General features: G+C 34.6%; 1 protein-coding gene across 1 annotated transcript in view; it reads right to left on the bottom strand.

Annotated features, from left to right (window-relative positions):
* Positions 1 to 24233, bottom strand: part of LRP1B (LDL receptor related protein 1B) — a gene marked incomplete at its 5' end in the record, with an annotated part of 1521642 nt that overhangs the window by 587507 nt on the left and 909902 nt on the right. The window contains 2 exons of the mRNA XM_061199746.1: positions 14152 to 14246; positions 15065 to 15239. Coding sequence (XP_061055729.1) covers positions 14152 to 14246; positions 15065 to 15239 — 270 coding nt within the window. The remainder of the gene's footprint in view (positions 1 to 14151; positions 14247 to 15064; positions 15240 to 24233) is intronic.

The raw sequence follows: 24233 nt of genomic DNA on the forward strand, positions 1-24233 counted from the left end.
AACATCTTTGTTCCTGGACTGTGCGTGCTGAGAGGAAAGAAGCTGTTGTCATTGTGAGCTTTTCACCTTCAGCGCTGAGCATGATGGCTAGAGCAGAGAAGAAAATTTATAAACACTGAATGAAGGCATGGGTTATTTAATTAACTCCACTATGAAAATTATAAGTTGTCTTCAAGGAGTTCTGCCTAGTAAAGCTGAATTATCCCCATGACAGAATTTTTCTAATATACTACTTATGTCCATGTATTATGAAAATAGGGAGGAAAGGCAATGATTCAATAGAGCTACTTGGTATGGCTTATATTTTTTTACATCAATGTTAATACAAAATAGTTTAGGATTAATAGTTTTAAAGTTTACAGGAAAAAAATTGAAGTTCCTATTTTAATCTATATATGTATGTGATATGTCACCTAGCCACCTACATATACCTTCTCTCCTGTCAGATATATTAGCTTAACCCCAGAATGCCCTTGAGCATGTTTATTTCCAGGTGTATACAAGAGAATTGAAATATTTTAAAAATCCTATTATGAATTCAAGAAACTGATGATATACATTTTAAATTCATAGATGAGCATGTTTAGAAGTACATATTTATAAACTTCATTAATATAAATGTTTTTACATAAGATTTTTAAACTTTGTTATTATGCTTAGGTCTTAATAACATTGAAGAATTGGTATCCATCTATTGGAATAATTTCTGAATCAGATCTCTGTTGTGCTATTTCAAAAGATAAATCATTAAGCAGTAAACTAATAGTGGTTTTGATGCAATTGAAGCTACTCAGTGATTTTAGCATACTAAGTCAAGAGCCATGAGAAAACAGATCCAATATAAGCACGTCTATAAAACTGTCCTGGAACCTGTGCAGAGAAATATAATTATGTTTGTACTAGAAGATCCTCAGAATGGGTAACTAAGATTAAAAAATCTTCAAAAGGGCTGTAAGGTCTGTCTGAAGAATATGCCATTAGTAATATAGAGTCATTTCTGCCAGACATATTTATTTTTAAAATCATCTGGATCTGGTAATCAAAAGAGAAAATCAAGATTAAATAATATCATAGGTATATCAATGGAAGAAAAGTCATCACCTAAACTGAAAAACCTTTATGAAAAGAAAAACCTACCTTTTTACCTATCTTTTCTCTTATTATAAAAATGCAGAGGTAATCCATCTGCTTTGATTCTAACATTCGTTATTTTAAACCAAAGATTTCACTTAGTATATTATTTTATTTGAACATTTTGATTTAAACCAGCTTATTTTTTAATTTAGACAATGTAACCTGTGAAAATTATGTAACTGCTCTCATAGTAGGAACATTCCATACACTGATATAAGAAACTACACAATATTTTTTAAAAATATAATATAATCTAACTATATTTTCCATATATCACTAAAAAAATTAAGTCCATTAAGTTTTAAGTGTTGTTACAATTAAGACTGGAAAGTTCATTTTTATGTGTCTCATTTCTTTTCTTTTTTATATCACTCAAAATAAAATCAAAATACCATGCAATGTGGAATTAAAACAAAAATGCAAATATATAGAAAAAATTTTTTAAATTGAGGCTTTCTAGGGATAGTAATTATCTAATTTTTTCCATCACTTGTCAAATTTAATTTCAAAATTTTCATCCCTAGCAGTACATTATAACTCTCTGGAAAGCTATTACAAATACCGATCCCAATCACAGAAATTCTAATTTAATTGGTTTATGTTGGTCCCAGGCATCAGTATTTTTAAGAAATCTCTCAAGGTCATTTTGGAATACAAAATTTAAGAAATTTCTTTTAAACACTGCATATTTTTATAATCTTTTAAATTTGAATTTTTAAAAGGTTCAATGAGGCCTTTTAAATTTTGCTGTAAAGTGGGTCATGATGAGATCTTTGGAGACAGAGGAATACTAAAGATGTAGGTAGGGAAAAAAACATACTATGGATATTTAAATATAGATGATTAACTTCAAGGTCTCTAGACACATATAAATAACATTGAAATCTTCTAAATATTTTCTTTGTAGTGTTATCTTCAGACAATAGAACACAACTTCTGCTTCTGGAATTGTGAAAGTTGTAGAAACTGGCTATTGAAAACACAAAAAATGGGAAAATATTGTAAAGTTGTATGCCCTACTATACTTGTAGGATAATTATAATATTCTGGATATTCCAAAATGGAGATCTTTTCAGAGTACACCAAAACAGGCATGATTATTCCTGGGGCAGCACTTTCTGTGAAACATTGAACTTTTAGCTTCAAAGGAGCATTGTTATTCCATGGAGAAGTAGCATAGGATTAATTGCCTACTCACAATTAGGCTATCTCAAGAAATGCTTTATTCCTTCTGAGAATACTTAGATTTTGTAAGTTAAAGAATAAATATCCTGACCTGTGTGAAATGATACCTCATTGCAGTTTTGATTTGCATTTCTCTAATAATTAGTGACGTTGAGCATCTTTTCATGTGCCTCTTGGACATCTGTATGTCTTCTTTAGTGATATGTCTATTTAGGTCTTCCACCAATTTTTTAATTGAATTGCTTGTTTTTTTGATATTGAACTCCATGAGCTGTTTGTATATTTTGGAGATTCATCCTTTGTCCGTTGTTTCATTTGCAAATATTTTCTCCCATTCTGAGGGTTGTCTTTTTGTCTTGTTTATGGTTTATGGGGTCGGGGAAGGGGAAGCTGGGGCGAAGTGAGAGTAGCATTGACATATATACACTACCAAATGTAAAATAGATAGCTAGTGGGAAGCAGCAGCATAGCATAGGGAGATCAGCTCGGTGCTTTGCGATGACCTAGAGAGGTGGGATAGGGAGGATGGGAGGGAGGCTCAAGAGGGAGAGGATATGGGGATATATGTATGCATATGGCTGATTCACTTTGTTGTACAACAGAAACTAACACAGTATTGTGAAGCAATTATACTCCAATAAAGATCTATTTAAAAAAAAAAGAATAAATATCCTGAGGAAGCCCAAATTACTGTTTGTGTCCCTGGATTCTCTCTGAAGTGAACACAAATATAAACTGCCACCCTCCAATCACTTTGTCTAAGCGTCTCTGGGTTGATCTGACAGAAGGCTAGGTAGCCTTTAGTGGCTACACACTCACTTCACCATTGTGAGGTTGTAATAATAAGAATAATTGCCTCATATACTAGCGTCTGGCACATAGATGTATTTAATAAATACTACCTATTTATTAGTAGTATAGGTTTTTATATTTCCCTTTCAAGCTAAAATCCTATTTTTAAAATTTACAACCATCTCTCTGGTAATTCCTACAACTGATAATTTTGAGATAATTTAATAATGAGAAATACTCAGATTGTGCACTTAATTTTTAATACAGTATTTTCTCAATTATACAGATACATCAAAATTAGATACATTTGTTCTATGAAAGCCAATCAGAAATATGCTTCAGCCTGGGACAAAGTATTTGCAATCCACATATCCATCAAACGACTAGGATCTTGAAAAGAACTCTCAAAACTCAATAGTTTAAAAAAAATCGAATTAGAAAATGGGGAAAATAAATGAACAGAAATCTCACAGAAGATATACATACGGCAAGTAAGTACATGAAAAAGATGTTCAACGTCACAGGAAAATGCAAACTAAAATGACAATGAGTATCACTACACACTTATAAGAATGACTACAATAAAGCTAGTGACAAAAATAAATGCTGGCAAAGATGCAGGAAAAAACTATATCACTGACACATTGCTGGTTGGAATGTAAAATGGTACAGCCACTCTGGAAAAGAACTGGGCAGTTTCTTATGAAACTAAGCATATTATTACCATAGGTCCCACTAATTGCACTCCTGGGAATTTATCCCAGAGAAATGAAAATGGATGTTCACACAAAAACTTGTACATGAATGTTTATAACAGCTTTATTTGTAGTAGTCATGAAACGGAGCAGGACCCTATGGGCCTCCTGGGCACCAAAGGCCTTTCTGTGTCCCCTTCCCTGAGTTCCAAAGAGCAGGTTCAAACAGCTGCTAATCAGGGAAGGGAGGGGATGTGGAGATAAGGGAGGAGCAGTCAAGAGACAATAGTACAGTCTTGGGGCAGCGTCCTGTTTCCCCCTCAAGGGACACACATAACATTATCTTTGAGCTCTTCTGCAGAACTAAAGCCTCCACCAAATGGAAGACGTTACCTGCTTGACAAAGCACTCTTCATTCCAGAGAAGGTCTGATTTGAAGGAATGCGGGCCCTGCACTTACTGTACCCTGATCTTAATCAGCAACCCTGCCCCAGGACTATAAGACTCCTCACACCGCCCCCCCGCAAGGTGGAGACACACAGTTTTGAGAGCATTAGCCTGCTGTGGGCCCCCTTTGCCTGGCAAAGTAATAAAGCTATTCTTTTCTACTTCACCCAAAACTCTGTCTCCGAGATTTAATTCAGTGTCGGCGTACAGAGGCCGGATTTGGCTTCAGTCAAAAACTGGAATCATCCCATTTCCTTCAACAGGAGAATGTTTAGGTAAACTGTGGTATGTACATACCATGGCATACTACTCAGCGTTAAAAATGAAAGAAAATAACAACAACAACAAACTATTGATATATGCAACAATTTTGATGACTCTACAAGGATAAATGCTGAGTGGAAAAAAGTCAACCCAAAAGCTTCCATACTGTATGATTCCACTTACATAACGTTTTAAAATGACAAAATTTTAGAAATGGAAGATAGTGTGGGGAGGAAAAAAAGGGGGAGGAGGGGGTAGGTGTGGTTATAAAAGGGCATCAGGAAGGATTGTTGTGATATTGGGATTATTCATTATCTTATTTTGCTTTTTTTTTTTTTCCATCCACTTATCCACAGAACTCGATTCAGTTTATTCAGTATTTTGACTCTGATATTGGATACAGCAACCTATACATGTTATAAAATTGTACAGATCTAAATATACAAACACACAAATGAATACTAACAATACATAATCTGAATAAGATGGGTGGATTATATTAAGGTCAATATCTGAGTTGTAATATTTTACTGTAGTTTTACATAATATTCCAATTGGGGAAAATTAGATAAAGTATACATGGAACCCCTCTGCATTATTTTTTATAACTGCATGTGAATCTAAAATTACCTCAATAAAAATTTCAATTAAAAAATATTATTCAACAAAAAGTTGAGTATGTAGGGCATCAGAATATGCCACTCCAAAATAGACCTCTTTGGTTTAAAGATTATTTTGTCCTGAAGATAATTAAGAAACAACAGACACCAAAAATCAAAGCTCTCTGCCCTCCCTTTTTGCTGAAAGCGGGCTTAGCCTCTTAATCAGGAGACAGGTCTAGATTTACCAGCCCAGAGACAGCACTGAGAGGAATCTACGTAACAAAAGTTACCGAAATGACCCTTATCTTTCCTTAGTTTTCCTCATGTATTTACCTTCTCATAGTACGCCTTCCTTGAAAGTCTAAAACCTTTTTCCTTTATCTTTTTATTTCTCTACAAATTTATTGTTCTTTGGTAAGATGCTATATAAGCACAAGTTCTAACCACTCCTTTGAGTCACTCTTCAATGAGTTTCTCTCACATGTATGTGTGCTATGAGAGTTAATAAACTCTGTTTTTCTCTTTTTAATTTGTCTTTTGTCAGTCTAATTTCCAGGGCCCTAGCCAGAGAACCTAGGATAGAGGAAATAATTTTTTGGTTTTTTCCTTCTACTGCAAGTATCTATATCGCCTTTATCTTAACTTGATCTAAAGTATTCCTTGAAATAATCCTCTCAATTCACTCCACTTTAAGAAGTCACCTATGGGGCTTCCCTGGTGGCACAGTGGTTGAGAATCCACCTGCCAATGCAGGGGATTCGAGCCCTGGTCTGGGAAGCCCTGGTCTGGGAAGATCCCAAATGCCACAGAGCAACTAAGCCCGTGAGCCACAACTACTGAGCCTGCGCTCTAGAGCCTGCGAGCCACAACTACAGGACCCACGCACCACAACTACCAAAGCCTGCGTGCCTAGAGCCCGTGCTCCGCAACAAGAGAAGCCACCACAATGAGAAGCACCCGCATCACAAAAAAGAATAGCCCCCACTCGCCGCAACTAGAGAAAACCTGTGCTCAGCAACGAAGGCCCAACACAGCCAAAGATAAATAAATAAATGAATAAAAAAAGAAGTCACTGATGACACACAGTTACAGACCTAAGTTAATTAGTTCCTTATTGCTTATTGTATCAAGTTAGGATTTCAGCATCTCCTCCATTCTCCCTCACATAAATCATTTTACTTGGGACAATTTATCTTATATTTCAAGCTCTTAATGTCCCAAGCTCTTATTTGGGACAATTTATCTTATAGTTCAAGCTCTTAATATTATGTGCCTTGTGAAAATAACATGTAAAATTAGAGGAAAACCAGAGTCAGTGACAGTTTATTTCTTAAGAAGTATTTTGTTCTAAAAGATCATTTTAAAAGGTTTAATGCCTACAGTTTTATAATTTCCCTAAGCTGTATTTATAGCTTGATAGGTAAAATAGAGCAAACTATTTTTAAAAGCACTGAATTGTGTCATTTGAATATTTTAAAATTATAGTTCCTGTCAATATTATCCTAAATATTCCCTTGTATTAGATATTTTTTTCCCCTAGACACACAGAATAATTCAGTTTTTTAGATATATCATGATTTTGTGCCTTTTAAGCCTGTTTTTTTTTTCTACTAAGAATAAGGAAAGCCCCTTTTTCCGTCATACCTTAAAAACAAAAGCATGTTTCCTTCAAGGTCCAGTTGAAGTTACAAAATATCACCGATTTGGTTACAACTCATTCCTCTATTTTTCTTTCTCACCAAGAGTTAGTTGTTCTATTTTTATAGTGTCTACTTACATTATCTTTATGGTGTCTGGAAACATTACTCATGAACAATACTGGTTTTTGTTGTTGTGTAACTCTACTAAAGGTCTCATCAAATGGTTTATATTTCTGTCTTTTTCCTTTACTGGATTATGACTTTGATAATGTGTCCCAGGTTTTATTTTCAGAGTCTGGAACCTAGTATACACTTCATAACCTTTTTTTTTTAATAACTTTTTTTTTTTACACTTCATAACATTTGAATGAGTAAATGATCAGATTAAAAAATGTAACAAATTTAAATTATTTGTGTGTATATGAATGTGTAATTTTAATATCAGTTTGTTAATTCTTCCATTCTTTTTGGTAACCTATTATTATCATTTCTTTTGGGGTTCATAGCTCTATATGTTGATTAAGCTTCATACATAATAAATGTAACTGTGCTGAGTAATAAGTATATATATAACTGCATTACATCAAGCAAGGAAACATATCCAGAAATTTGTTTTAACCTTATTTTTAAAAGTTGAGGTCCTTGAGTTCTTTTGACATGGTAAACAGTGTTTATGAATATTATCCATGAATAGATTTTAAAATCCACATATAAGGGTTAGAATGATTAAACAATAAAAAAATGTTTGGTAGGTTTCAAGAAGGTGTACTTGAAGGTTGAGTAAACAAATGACTTTTGGTTCGGATTACATTCATTCATTCATTCATTCATTCATTCATTTATTTATGGCTGAGTTGGGTCTTTGTTGCTATACGCGGGTTTCTCTAGTTGTGGCGAGCGGGGGCTACTCTTCCTTGTGGTGCGCAGGCTTCTCATTGCGGTGGCTTCTCTTGTTGCGGAGCGCGGACTTTAGGCGCAGGGGCTTCAGTAGTTGTGGCTCGCGGGCTCTAGAGCGCAGGCTCAGTAGTTGTGGTGCATGGGCTTAGTCGCTCTGCGGCATGTGGGATCTTCCCAGACCAGGGCTCGAACCCATGTCCCCTGCCTTGGCAGGCAGATTCTTAACCACTGTGCCACCAGGGAAGCCCTGGGATTACATTTAAAATGAACAGAAAACATCAAGAAAATAAAATATATAGTTATACTAGATTCTTAAGAATAAGCCATGAAGGGTAATGCTGATTGACAAGCCAATATGCTTTATATGAGGCTTGAGGGATAAAATTCATAATATATAAACATTTTAAACACTGAAATGGCTTTAAGTAGTAAATTAAAGTCCCGTTTTGTAAACTGCTCTAAGCATTTAATGTATCCAAGATTGAGCAATAAATCTTAATTGAAAATATTTAGTTCAACAATGTATAATGGGAATGTTGATTTGTATTTAACAGAAACAAAGTTATTCAGCCCAAACTGCCTGAAGGCTGCAATTACTTGGTCTTCAGTGATACACACTCATAAAATGCCAAGTTGGGTGTTTTGATAAGATCACTATGCACTTCTCTTTCAAGTATGTCATGCATATGGATTTAACAGAAAACAAGTAAGGGAAATCCAGTGAATTAAAATATGAAAACAACTCCACAAACTAGAAGGCCTAGTATATCAGTGACATTACTGTTTAAAACATGCATTTAAAGATTCAGAAATAACTAATTGTGAGGCACCATTGACACAGAGGTGAGACTGGTTCTTGCATACCCCTGGCTGCTTAGAAAAGCTGACTGCAGTGTCCTACTTGGTCCCGCATCTCTCGGGAGTACATAAGCTCTAGATTTTTCTTTCCCACCTTCCATGCTTGAAAGAGTACCAGTTTTATTCCCTGATCTTTGCTTGAGGTCAGGTAATTACTATATGAAATGAGCCTCTCTGGGCATAGCATAATGGTTAAGATTTAATATGACTTTGGAAGCAGATAAACTTGGTTTTGAATCCCAACTCTGCCATTCATCACAGGCAACTCATTTCTTTCAACAAGCCTCGGTTTCTGAATCTATAAACGAAGAGTAAGAAAGTCTTCCAGAAATGATTACCATGAGATGATTAATGAAAAGCATTTTGCAAGTGCTTAATATATTCTAAATCTGTAACAAGTAGTCACTATAATTATGTTATTTTTGTTGCCAAAGTGACATCCTCATCATATATCCCAGGCTAAGTGCATACAACCACAAAGGTGTAACTTTATAGTGAGAATACAGGTTTCAAAAAGGGTGATAGAAAATGATTGTTTTCAGCTGACACTTCCCAGCCTTACGAGACAGAATATTGTTTTTTCTCCTTACATCTTGTACATTTTTTCCATGCATTTTTCTATACATTTTTTCCAAAAATAATTTAAAATCTGACAGTCAATATGCAAAAGGAGAAAAGTCAACTGAACAGTAGCTCCTGCTTTCCTAATCACCTAATTTTCTTCATGGAAATGGTTCAGGGAATGCAGTGGGCAGGAGTTTAAGCCAGAGATCGCTCAGACAGATTCATCATGAGAAAGTAATTACAATAACTTCCTGCAGTGCAAAATATCAGTGAAATTCAATGAGTAAATAACACAGTAACAAATATCCCTATGTATATGAGTATTTCATAGGTATGACAGTCATTGTATACCAACAAAAACAGGTTTGTACTTATTTTTTCACACATTCATATGTTCATTTATAGCACTGAAAAATTCCATTTTACAAATCATCTCAGGGGAATAGTTCTAAAAGAAACTTATAAAGTGAGATTACAGTGGCATGAATTCTTGAGAGTATTTCAAAAATTCTTCTACTCTCAAATGTTTCCTTACGAGACTTAACCTTGATACTACACTAAAAGGCAGTTTAAATTTGTGTATTAACCAAAAAAAAATTTTTTGGTCCACTTATCCACATCACAGCTCTAAATTGTCCATTAAGAGAGGGGAAAAAAAAGAAACAGCCAAAAAAGAACTTTTAGAAAAGAAAACACAATAATCTGAAATACTTCAGTATTTTGTGTAAATTAGTAAACAATATAACTTACTGAATATATTTTAAGAAAGTAGTTCAAGCACACACAGTGAAAATGCTAACTTAAAAAAAAAGTTACTATGCAACATAGTTTTAATCTATTTTAATCAGTATCTACAACACTCTTGAAACCAGCATTGTCTTTACTGGTGCCATTCCTCACAAATAAAGAATTTAAACTGACAATATAGATAAGACTTTCCTGCTATAAAGTTACTCATCAATAATATTTTTTATAGTTAATTTACAGATAAGAGTCTCTCTAGCCTATTGGGATAGATCAAAAATTGCAATTAACAGGGTTGCAATGAATAAGGGTTACATTCAAAAGAACTTGGTTTTAAATTTATAGTCTGTGCTAAAAAACAAACAAAACAAAACTTGCCAATAAGTAGATAAATTGACCAATTGATTTCTGTTTGTTCTTTCTTTTTATGAGAAATATGTGAGGTGCTAATGAGAGCTGATGGGGTTCAGGACAGCCCACCCCAAAATGTGCTATGTTGGCATATTGATTTTTTTTTTTCTTGTTGATAGTTGTTAATTTTATTTTATTTATTTTTTTAACTTTTTATTTTATATTGGAGTACAGTTGATTAACAATGTTGTGTTAGTTTCAGATGTACAACAAAGTGATTCAATTATACATATACCTATATCTATTCTTTTTCAAATTCTTTTTCCAATTAGGTTGTTACAGAATATTGAGCAGAGTTCCCTGTGCTACACAGTAGGTCCTTGTTGGTTATCCATTTTAAATATAGCAGTGTGTACATGTCAATCCCAAACTCCCTAACTATCCCTCCCCCCAACCCTTCCCCCATATTGATTATATTGAATTAAAGTTACTTAAGAAACAGCTGGTGAAAGAAAAATACTCTGAGGCTTTTTTGTTTGTCTGAAAGCATGGACTAATTCCCTCATGTGAAGGTATCCTCCCTATACCAGGAAGATAGAAGGCATCCTTATCACCAGAGATAGGGAATTCAAGGCCAAGAAAGCAGTATAAATAAGCTTTGTTACTTCATTATTTTGGAACTGCAAGCCCAAACCCCTTTGTTTTGTCAAATCTTCACAAATAATTGTTTCTTTGTCTAAAAGGTATAAATGCTGCCTGCTTTGGTCACTTCTTTGGGTCTCATTCTTACGGGGCTCCTATACTTACATAATTAATTTTTTTTCTCCTGTTAATCTGCCTTCTGTCAATTTAATTACAGGCATACCTCATTATATTGCTCTTCACTTTATTGCACTCTGTGGATACTGTGTTTTTTGCAAATTGAAGGTTTGAGTCTACCCTGCAGTGAGCAGGTCTATCAGCACCATTTTTCCAACAGCATTTGCCTACTGCATGTCTCTGTGCCACAGTTTGGTAATTCTCACAATATTTCATAATTTTTTATTATTATATTTATTATGGTGATCTGTGATCAGTGGTCTTTGCCATTACCACGATGACTCACTGAAGGTTCAGATGATGGACAGCACTTTTTATCAATAAAGTATTTTTTAATTAAGGTAAGTACATTTTTTTTTTAACACATAATGTTATCACACACTTAAAAGACCACAGTGTGGTGTAAACATAACTTTTATATGTACTGGGAAACCAAAAATTTCGTGTGACTCGCTTTATTGTGATATTTGCTTTATTTCAGTGGTCTGGAACTAAATCTGCAATATCTCTGAGGTATGCCTGCATTAGACCAGCCAAAAGAACCTAGAAAGATAGAGGAAAAAATTTTCCTCTCCTATAGAGCCAAATGGCCACAGGGTTAGACAGGAAACATAGGAGAAACAGCAAGAGGAACACATTTACACATGGACAGCACAGTCTGTCATTCAGCACCACAGAGACCATCAGTCTTAGCACCTGGTTGACATGACTAGTAACCTGAAGTAGAAAGTTACTGGAAGGAACTTGTAAGCGATACTTATTTGTAAATCACATCAAGAATTTCTAGAACAAGATGAGGGCCCAGTTGTCTATTAGTCCTAAGGGGCTATGCTGGGAAGATCTGAGAGCAGAACCCGGTACTTCAAACTTGTTTGCCTCTTAGCATCAGCATCAAGACAATATAGATGTGCATAAAAATGTGCTCATCTCAGAGGCCCACTTGGTTACATATGTTCCTCTGCTAGATTTCTATGGATTCTGTTCTATGTTTATTCTTAACTGAATTCATTTATACGTACTCAATACTGCAGACAATCAAATCATTCAAATTTCAGTCTATGGGACCCAATATACTTTCTACTACTGCTCCTGAAAGGTTCTATTCTTAAAGGCCAGATGTTCTTTTCTTAAGTTTTCCTCATTTAATCCTCAAGAGAACTTTACAAAATAGGCATTTTGCCTTGATTTTACAGATGAGGAAAGCAAGTACCACCGAGCTAACAGTAATTTGCTCAAGGTCACTGAGATAAATTTACTTAATGGGATCTAAAATGATTTAGGTTCGTGTGCCCCTAAAGCAAAAGGACAATGTCAAATTTTTATCAACAGGCCGAATACAAAATCTGATACTCAATAAAAATCTGTTTATTGAATAAATGAATGTCTGACTCACAAACCATACTCATTAATGCTGACTTAAGATATGGTTTGTAATAAGGTTCTGGGTTATTTCTGGGAAAATAGTCTATCTTGCACAAATTAAAATTTAACAGTATCATTCTGAATTTATTTTAAAATAATTTTCAAATATAACAATAACTGACATGAAGTAGGCATTTAATATTTGTTACTGGACGTTTAATCATCATCCATACACAGTTAAAAATATCACTTGGTGTATAACACCTGAAGGGCCAACTACAAAGTGTAAATAGTAACACTAATTCTTTTTCTTACAAACTTTCTTTATATAAGCTTCATATATAGCTGTTCTTTAATTTATTTTGAGTAGGAAAATGGAAATTTAGTATTAAAGAAGATAAGGTTTTTCCCATTATAAAAATGAGCATATAAATGAACATTTTGGTGTAACCTATAGCTACCACATTACAATGTAAGGACTTTATTTGCTCATACTATTTCAGTCATACTCACTTTTCCATATTAAATATTCTGAACAACTCCAGATAAGAACCAACTGAATTGCTTTAGTCCAAATTAAGTGCTTTGTATGGGTCCTAATCTTGTAGAGTCCCTTGTTTCTTCTGTTCTATCATCTTCTACACAGAAGTATTAGCATTTCAATTTGCCTTTAATTTCTAACACTACCTTGAATTTCAATTGTGTATCAAATCTTAGAACACAGTCCAAAGAAAAGAGTTGTTAATAGTATATTTTACATCACAAGGTTTATTCTATGGACCACATAAAAAGAATTATTTATTGCAAATCTTGTTGATATTATCCCTTTATTGAATCATCACTATTAAAAATGAGATACTTCAAGAAAGTATACTTCCACAGTTCTAAAACTAAGAAAAAATTGCTGAAAAGCTTCATGGTGTAGTGATTTTACCCCAAAATTTAAAAATACACAGTATTCAATTCAAAGCAAAATTATGACTTTCTTTTGTATATTCCATCATTGGCACATTTAATATAATATCAAAATTCAGGTTCATTATTGGATTTTTAAAAAGACGTACGTTGAGATGACAAATTAAGGCAATATGATAATTCTTGCCTCTCAAAGAAACAGAAGAGAATATGAGGAAAGAGTGATTACAGTTTGAAAAGAAGAGTACAATGTATAGATATCTATTTGAAAAGGATAGTATAATGTAACTTTAACTTCTAAAAGAATCTTTGTACTTTGATTTTCAAAGATCACTTATGGGAATGAGTCAAAGCTCTCTTTCAGCACCATGAAATTTTACCTGATGAGTTACAGTGGTTAACAAAGGTAGAATGACAAACTAAATAAACACCCTGCAGAGTAAGTGAAAATTGCTGAAAACTAAATATTAAATACTTAAATCATTGTAACTATTAATAATGCCACAATGATGATGATCAGAGGAGGCTTCAGTACATCATATTGCCACCATAGCAACTGGTATATCAGATATTCACCAGTAAGAATAAGATATTATATTTATTAATTACCTTAAGTTTTAAGCAACTTCCATACTTAAGATACTGTAAAAATTCTCTTATCAAAAATACTTAACTTCTTTTCCAGAAAAAGAATGTTTCTTCCCTACCCTACATGGACCAAATGGATTCAATAAGATTGATAAATTTGATTTAATTTATATTACTAATCTATAATATTTTCTTTCAGGCTCTAGGTCAAAGATCCATTGTACAAGCACAGATCTGTCATATTAAAAACTACAGTGATTAACTATTAAAAAAAAAAAACAAAACATAACTTACCAACCGGTTCCTTTTGATTCTGAAAGAGAATCTTGCTATTACTGCCATCCATATTTGCCATATTAATTGTGTTTCCATCCGTCCAGTAGAGTTTCCTTAATTCAAAAGAGATATGGTTTAAAAATATTAGATATAGACCTACTTGTTGACTAGAAGCATACATTGAAGAACAAAGTTAATATTAAAGTAAATTCTTGGCTCAGGATAATTTTTTTTCAGGAAGGCCCCCAGATTGTTGAGCCACTTGCCTGGGAAGAAAGTACCACTCTTGCTTTTTCCTGTCATTGAAGGACAATTATCTCACTTCCTTTCCCACACCTACATTCACAACTGAATATTTAACTATGACTACAGTAAATTATTTCCATTTAAAGTCATTCATCAAGATTGAATCCTCTTGGCTTGGAGAAATCAGGCACCAGAGAAGGGAACAAAGTCATTTCAATCATTCCAGTTGAAAGCACTCAGGAGAAAGAATTTCTTTTAGCCCTACCCAAGTTCTCTACATGGGTACATGATGACTAGCCAGAAGATGGGAGAATCTGATCTACTTAGCAGTGACCGACCATAATACTAACACACAGTATATATGTTATTAACAACTGGTATTTGAAATGAAATTAACAGCTTCTCCTGGCATCTTTTTTTTTTATTCTGAACTGTCACTCTTTAGAAACATAAATTGATAAAATTTTACAATAATATATAAAAATCTGATTTCATGCAGAAAACAGAAATCTCTAACGAGGGATCTCGTACAATTTCCATATTCACATTTGCTTTTTTGACTGTATAGCTTATATATATATATGTATATGTGTGTGTGTCTTCTGAATTCAACAAAGTTTTTACATAAAATCAGAGCAAAAGTGTGTAAAATTCTTGAAAAATTAAAAAAATAATCATACTTTACCCCCTGACTGGGTGAGCTGCTAGACACTGTGGCTTATCGATTCCGTGGATAATTGAGGTTTTCAAGGAGCCATCTAGTCTTGCCACGTTAATTTGCGTTTCATCAAATTCTGAGCTAATCCAGTATAAATTACGTGAGACCCAGTCCACGGCTAACCCTCTGATACTCTGAATATCTGTACAACAGGAAAGAGAAAATTAAAAATGAACAAAGTTTTTCATTCTTTTGGCTTTCTAAGTCAGTTATTTTCTGTCTCAGGGAAAATTTAATTTACACTATTAGTTAGCTAAAATTGTACAAGATTGTAATCTCATTCCTTTATCAGCCCTTCTTAAGGCATGAATAATCATTAATGTCTTACTGCTGAGCCATTTGAAAACCTGAAGTAACAATGAGCATTGAAATTACACTAACAGTCAATGATTCACTAGTAAACACTTAAGAGCAGACACAGGCAGCAGTCCTATGGGCCAAGGTGATCAAAATTCAAATTAGAGTAATAGCTTCTCTAGTTGATGGCACATCTTTCTAGTTAGGAGAAAGTACTTGTGGGCCATCAACAAATGGGCCATTTTATGTTTTAAATGCCAATTTGTTACTGAAATGAAATAAAACAATTCAACTTTCCAAAAAGAATGACCAGAGTTGAACATTTTTAAAATGGATAATTGACAAAAATTGACTGAGATATGAGCAAAGAAACTAAAGCCCTTTTAACATTCCTCCAATGTGGATTCTACAGAAATTACTGAAATCTAATTATGTTTTGATTCATTACATCCAATACGAATATTTGGGTTGCTATTACTTGATGATTCAATTAGGCATCTTTTTTTTTTTTTTTTAAATGAAAGCTTCTTTATTTATTTATTTTTGTCTGTGTTGGGTCTTCGTTTCTGTGCGAGGGCTTTCTCTAGTTGCGGCGAGCAGGGGCCACTCTTCATCGCGGTGCACGGGCCTCTCACGGTCGCGGCCTCTCTTGTTGCGGAGCACAGGCTCCAGACGCGCAGGCTCAGTAGTTGTGGCTCACGGGCCTAGTTGCTCCGCGGCATTTGGGATCTTCCCAGACCAGGGCTTGAACCCGTGTCCCCTGCATTGGCAGGCAGATTCTCAACCACTGCGCCACCAGGGAAGCCCAGGCATCTTTTTTAAAAATGATGGAATTTAGGCTAAAATATAATTGCACATTTAAATTAAAGAAACAAATTAAAATGAAAGTGTTAAAAACAATGGATACTAGGAAATCTTTTTAACATATTAACAGGTAAAGCAGGCCAATTTAGTTCCCAATCTGTGGCATTTGACTACTTTTACTTGGTTTCGCCTTTATTTCATAAAGTTTTAACATTTGCTATCATGCTGTACCTTTTAGGGTTCTCCAGACCCCTGCTACTCAAATTTATAAGACACCTGGAGACTCTTAAAAGGAAGATTCTGATTCAGTAGGTCTGGGGAGGGTCCTAAAATCCTGCAAGTTATAACTAGCTCCCAAGTGCTGTAGTCACTACTCCAGAGCAGCAGTTCCAATCCAAATGCTGCTAGAAACCCAGAGCAGCTGCTACTTAGCTCATCTAATTGCTACATCTTCCCTTTTTATCATTTTCAAAAGATGCCACCAAGCTAGATTTTCAGAAAACTCTGGATTTGTAAAACCTGCTAACTAGTTCAATTTTTTTTTAATACATTTATTTATTTATTTATTTATTTATGCTTGGCTGCGTTGGGTCTTCGTTGCTGTGCACAGGCTTTCCCTAGTTGCAGCTAGAGGGGGGCAATCTTCGCTGTGGTGCACAGGCCTCTGGCTCTCATTGCTGTGGACTCTCTTATTGCAGAGCACGGGCTCTAGGCGTGCGGGCTTCAGTAGTTGTGACACTCAGGCTCAGTAGTTGTGGCTCGTGGGCTCCAGAGCCCAGGCTCAGCAGTTGTGGCACATGGGCCTAGTTGCTCCACAGCATGTGGGATCCCCCTGGACCAGGGCTTGAACCCGTGTCCCCTGCATTGGCAGGCGGACTCCCAACCACTGCACCACCAGGGAAGTCTCACTAGTTCAAAATTTAAAGGAGCAAAATAAGGGAGGCCTGGCAGTTCTGGGTCAGCTGTGAAGTGCCATGCTGGCATGGTAGGCTCCACCCCAAGTTTACATCCTTGAGTCTTAACAGAGCCTATTTTCCTGCTCAATATTCTTTTTATTATTTCTAAATAACTTTTAATCACAGTGCCCTTAAAAGGTATTCCCCATGTTTCAACTTCTCCTCTAAGCAACAACTTCTCACTCTGTAAGTTACCTTTCATCATTAATTTCTGGTAAGTTGGCAAATTTTGTATGTGAACTTCATTTCTCAACCCAACACTTGAAATTTAGTTTTATTTTTAGTTATTCTCATCCAGTTCCCTCTTTTCTCCAGGGAAGAAAAAGTAATACAACACCTCTGTAAAGCTAAACCTGCCAAGTCAGATATTTATTTGCCTCACCCAGAATATTTATTCTTCCTCCTTCACCCTCTGGACTTAATTGGTTGCTGAGAAACAGTAATGAGAAGATTTGGCTTCCTGTTCTAGGTTGGGTGCCTATTTTTTGTCCTTAAATCGCTTAAATTTCGGCCTTTTTTTATCAGCAAAATGAGGATAATTATAGATAATTCATAGGATTGTTGTGAATATTAGAGGATGTGTGTTCATGCAGCTTAATTCAGGGTTGAGGGATACTTTGCCAAACCAAGGACTTAATATGTTCTGCTTTTTTACCCTGAATTGCTTGGTACTGGCAAAAATAAAATAAGTTTTTATTTCCTCTAAAATACATGTTATCCAGAGTTTGGTTTTTTTCCGCTGTCTCTTCTGCTCAAAATCCTTTTACTTATTTCTGATTGACTCCTAATCATACAGCCTAGAGAAGACATTGCATTTGTAAACTGGAAATCATAGCCAAATGTAAGCTATGAATACCTATTTAGTCCTTGTGAATTCTGTAGTTCATGCTCTTTCAAATCTATTTCTACCTTTAATATTGCATAGCATACAGTCTTTTTCTTCTTTCAAGCAGTTGATTTAGTTGCTGCCAGCTTATTTTTCTGACTAGAGAGCTCTGGATCATGACCTTTGGTTGCCCCAAGGTATTCTATTGCTTCCAACCACTCAGAAAGTGATGTCTAAATTCCTTAGCCTGGCTTTCTGTATAATCTGAATATAATTACCTTTCCAACCTTATTTCTCACTATTTTTAGCCAATTATCTTATTACACTTCAGTCATATTGATGTGTTCTCAGATTCCCAGCCTTGTCCTAAACTTTCCAATCTATATAGAATTACCTGGACCTCACATCCAATCACATCTTCACTTTTCTAAATCTCATGCAAAATAGGCCAGCTGATAGGCAACATCATCCTTCAACCACAAAAACCTAATCAATTCTCCTGTAAATTCCAGCCATAAAGATTTTTCTTTATCTACCTAACTCACCAGGACTATATCTGGTCAATCCCTTTCTACCTAATGTGATAATTATTTGCTAACATACTAATACTTTCACATATACTTCTTGAAGGTGGGCTCCTTGCTAATTTATCTTTATAGCTCCCCTCCCCAAACGTATACAACATTGCCTTCAAAATAAATATTTTTAATGAATTGATGAATGAATTCATGATATGCACAATCCATAATTTTAAGGATATGTGAGCTGAGCTAAAAATATCAGATGTAAGATCCTCAAGTGTATTTTCAGGAGTACATATCTAAACATATACTCAGGCAATCTCAATTCTCATTTTCTATCCTCACCCTTTTCCTGTCCATTAGTTTGGAGTTTGTAATTATCAGCTTTATGCCTAAGATAAATTTTATGTCTTTTTTGACCGCCACTAATGCCCAAGTCTCGTTGTTTTAGAGTGTCCTGGTAAATTCACAGTAAAGGGGTGGGGGGAAGAATAAAAACTGCAATATGTTTAATGATATTTTTCTTTTTTTTATAAAAATACTAAAATAATGAATTGACTCAACTCTTGTTTTCAAGTAAATCAGGCCAAGACCTCTGAACAAGTTTCTCAGAAAGTTCAATTTACTATTTCCAGGGACTCTCACTTCTTGAAGAAAGGCAGATTAGATATTCATAAAAGCCCTCCATTGCCACAAAATTCCCTGATGTATGATAAATTGTAACTTTTAAATGCATTGTTGAGATCATAAGACAGACAGGAATATCTCTAAGTGCTAACACACACTTGTATGTTAGCTAAAATCATAAAGGAAGGGAAGTGGGAATACAGAGGTTGGTGTTGCCACTAGGACAAAAACTTGTAATGATAATCTAGAGATTCCAGGATTATTATCTGCTCAGTGCAAGAGGATTCAGTCCTTAAACTCACAAAAAGTAGCAGAGCTAAACAAGAGCAATCCCAGGATATCAGAAGGATCTACATCCTCGGGTGAGTGGGAAATAAAAAATCTGCCTACTTAAAAAGGAGAATAATTTTTAAAATAAATATAAAACATTTTTTTCTGTCTCTTTCCTGGGTATGAAAAAAAAATTCTAAGCATAGGTCTACGCTTAGGTAAGAGATTAATAGTTTATAAACAAGGTATTCATTGGTTGGGTAGAGGAGAAATCAAACTAAAGTGATTCCTGGCTTATCGTCACTCCTTTTCCCTCCAACAGAAGCAAATTCAAATCCTCTATGGAAGAAAAAAATTTCTTAACCCAGGCCCTCACAATTTCCAAAGACTGAGTTTCTCCTCATAATTGATCAGAACAAAAAATTAAAATTAAAAGAAATAAGACATAAGACCAAGAATAAAGAGAAAAATAAACAATAGGTTTAAGTCCCCAAAGCCTACATGTTTTAAAATTATCATGTGTAAGATAAAGAAAAATGCGTGGAATATTTTAAAGGAAAATATATGCTTCAAAATAATAAGCAAGGTACAATAATTTATTTTTTAAAATCTTCTTGGAATATATATAAATGAGAAGCAAAAATAACTTGTAAATATTAAAAAAAAATAATTCATTAGATGGATTAACCAGCAGGTTAGACACTAGTTACTGCAAGACAGCTAGTGAACTGCAAGACTAGCTGTGAAGGAAGTTAGCCAGAGAAAGCACAGAAAAACAAAAAGATTAGGTGAGTTGGAGGTTAGAATGAATAACCTATCATACCTAGTCAGAGTTTACAAAGGAAGGAATAGAGAGACTAGGCTAGAAAAAATGGTCAGATATAATAGTTGAGGGTTTTTCCTCCCTGTGCTGATGAAAGACATGACCCAAAAGGAAGTACAACACATTTTAGGTTGCTAAGTAAAAATATTATCAGGAGGAAAAAGAAGATCTTAAAAGCATCTAGAGAGAAAAGACACATCCTGCAAAAAAGAATGACAATTAGACAAACAGAGATTCTCAGCAGCAATGAGATGTGAAAAGATAGTGAAATAATATCTGGAAAGGGTTGAGAGAAAGTAACTCTAAACTTGGAATTTGTACTCAACCATCATTATCTTTCAAACTACACTTAAACATCAACAAAAAGATGGGCAAAAACTCAATAGCCATGTCTCCAAAGCAGATATAGAAATGGCCAACAAGAACACAAAAGGATATTCAACATCACTAATCATTAGGAAATGCAAATCATGACCACAAGTATATACCACTTCATACCCATTAGGATGGCTACTATAGAAAATGAACAAACAAAAAACAAAAGAAAAACAGAAACAAAATAAAAATATTGGCAAGAATATGGAGAAATTGGAACCCTTGCGGGCTGTTGGTGAGAATTTAAAATGGTGTAGCCTTGTGGGAAACAGTATGGCAGTTCTCAAAAAATTAAAAATAGAATTACCATATGATCCAACCATTCCACCTCTGGGTATATAACCAAAAGAATTTAAAGGTCTCAAAGAGATATTCATATACCTATGTCCACAGCAGCATTATTCGTAATAGCCAAAAGTGAAACAACCCAAATGTCCATTGACTGATGAATGTATAAACAAATTGTGATACATACATACAATGGAATATTATTCAGCCTTAAAAAGAAAGGAAATTCTGACAGGCTACAATATGGATGAACCGTGAAGACATCATGCTGAGTGAAATGAGCCATTGACAAAAAGACAAATACTATATGATACCTCTTATATGAGGTACCTAGAGTAGTTAAATTCATAGACACAGAAATAGAATGGTGATTTCCAGGAGATGCGAGAAGGGGCATGGGGAGTTGTTGCTTAATGGGTATAATTTCATTTTGCAAGACAGAAAGAGTTCTGGAGATTGGTCACACACTGTGAATGTTCTTAACACTACTGAACTGTACAATTAAGAAGGGTCAAGGGACTTCCCTTGCAGGGGGCATGGGTTCGATCCCTGGTCAGGGAACCAAGATCCCACATGTCGCATGGTGTGGCCAAAAAAATAATTAAAAAAAAAAAATAGAAAGGTCAACATGATAAACTTTATGTTACGTGTATTTTACTACAATTTAAAAAAATTATCTTTAAAAAAAGAAGACTAAATAAATATATTTTCAGATATTATATCAGATTATCACTAACAGATTCTCACTAAACTAAAGGAACATTAAAGGATATAATTCAGAGAGAAGAAAAAAGATTACAGAAAGAAGCCCTGAAATGAAAAAGGGATGGAGGTAAGCATACAAATTGGTTCAAATGTAGAGAAATCTAAATGAAAAAGGACTGGCTGTCAATTCTCTGCTTGTGAGACATCTTTTATTTTTCCTATGAAGTGGACCTACTGACACCAGCTCCTTGGGCGTGAACACAAAGACTTCTACCCCAAATCAGGCATGCCTTCAAAGGAGGAAGGGATCCCAATTCTTATAACTTTCTGAGGGCAGTTATGGTTTCAACTAATCAAAACTCATTTGCAGTAGGTTTCTGGGCAATTATTTCACTGTTCTTAGAAGCAAAGTTTAAAAAAGCAAATTGGTAATGCTTGTAAAAAGCTTTCTCAAGGGAACTTTGTAAATATTAATATTCTATTTGTTGCATTTATGAAAAAACTGATCATACAAATATATATACATGTATGTGTGTATATACATATATATGTTACTATATATAACACATGGTATGCAAATTAATAAAACATCCATAAATCCATGATCCAGCTTAAGAACATTATAAATACTTTAGGAGCCTTCTATGCTCACCCTCACTAATTTTATGCCTCTCCAACTCTGAACAATTGAGCATTTACCACGGCCTTGGTTTTGTCACTTTTAACACATATGTATGCATTCCCAATTTTTTTTTTTTTTTTGAGAGAACATAGGGGCAGAATTATAACTTTTTGACTAATCTTTATATTCTTTATGTCCTAAACCTATAATTATTCCTATCTTATAGAAACAACTCACTGCTGATTTGGGAAAAAATTCTGAAGCAAGCCTCCTTCTTTTATTTTCATCTGGATCAATGTCTCCAATATCTTTCCAATTATTTGGTCAACTTCACCTCTCTTTCATTCATCAGGTTCAATTACTTCTACATCTACTCTTGGTGTCTGTCACCTTCTTATATCTAAATTTTGTTTCAGATTTGGAACATCTCTGTAACCTTCTAGTTGTATCCTTGTCTATAATTTCTCACTTTTCCAATCTAACTATCAGGTTGATAACGTGATTTATCTTCAAAAGAGTTTGAATGACCTATACCCATCTGTAAAAGTCTTCAGCAGCTTTCCATTGTCTTGAGGGAAAAAACTAAAACAAAACAAAAAACAAAACCAGCTCCTCTGGTATAAGACCTTCTGTGATCTGCCATGATATGAACCTTCTAGTTTACTCTTTTACAAGATCTATCTGCCCCTCACTGCTTGCTCCTCTGTGTGTATGTATGTCCAGATCTTTGTGCCTACTGATAGCTTAACCAGATTGATCTTGCTACAGTTTCCTCCAGAACCCTCATTTCACCACCTCCTCCTAAGTGGGAAATTTAGTAATCCCATGTAAGAATTCAGTACTCCTTGTGCTAACTTTGTAAGAAGTGGCTTACACCTTATTAACCTCCTTATTTCATTGAGTCTTATACTTTAGTTAGATGTTTACATTTCACTCTCACCAGATATAAAGCTCTTTGAGGTTATAGATTGTCTTAGTGAAATAATTGCTATCTCCCCACCCATTCAACATCCCAGATACAACATCCAGAATATCATGTGAGAAAGAAAAAAAGCCCATGGAGTAAACTAAAATAGCATTTCTATCTTTTTAACTAAAAGATAAAGAATATACGTGGGAAGTATTGCTCATTTAGCACCCATTGCTATAGATACACAGTTCTCAATAGAATGGCATTTATAGGTATCATTTTTGCCTTTCTTTCTTTCTTTTCTTTACTCTCCTCTTTTTTAAATCACAGATGTCGACATTCTTCCACCAAAAGACTTCCTGGGTGAAAATGAAAAATTGAAAATTCTATTCAGTAATAGGCAAAACAACAGATGTTCCCTGTCTAAACTTTCTACTTTAATTCAAGGACTGTTTCCAAAATCTAGATCTCACTGATTTGGGGCCTGATCCTTTTTTTTTTTTTTTTGGTGGTTTCACATTAGACTTGGGCTGAGGAAAATATGAAGAGTGTCTCAAGAAAAATTCCAGTAGATGGAAGACAATGAAGTGAGAAAATACAGAGGCCAACAGTATAAGAAGTAAGAGAAAGGCCAAAGAGTCATTTACAAGGAACCTAAAAGATGAAAGCGTAAAATAAAGTACAATTACTGGCAGGATTTAAGATACTTTGATGCGTTCAGAAACTGAACTGTCAAAAGTTCATCTCAGGTTTCTCTTTTAATGGAAGGACATATCAGTCCCTAACAAGGTTTCACTTTGGAACAAAGGGAAAAGCAACGTCATTCAACTTGTGGGGCAGCCAGAAACTGAGTTGTCCTTGAAAATGTCTATTCCTCAACTTTCATATTCAGTTATTTCATATATTTACTCGTTGATATCTCAATGATTTTTCCACATTTCACTATCTCTATTGTTTCCACCCTTGTCCAGGTTTCCATCACCTCTTACTAAAACCACTATAGCAGCCTTGTTTCCCAGAGTCTACTGCTCATCTACCTCCCAACACAGACCTTTTCAATTCTCCACTAAACATAATATCTATATATATTTTATGTTTTGTTTTTGTGGCCG

This window comes from Eubalaena glacialis, chromosome 1, assembly GCF_028564815.1.
Source record: "Eubalaena glacialis isolate mEubGla1 chromosome 1, mEubGla1.1.hap2.+ XY, whole genome shotgun sequence".
In the NCBI taxonomy this organism is placed as follows: Eukaryota; Metazoa; Chordata; class Mammalia; order Artiodactyla; family Balaenidae; genus Eubalaena; species Eubalaena glacialis.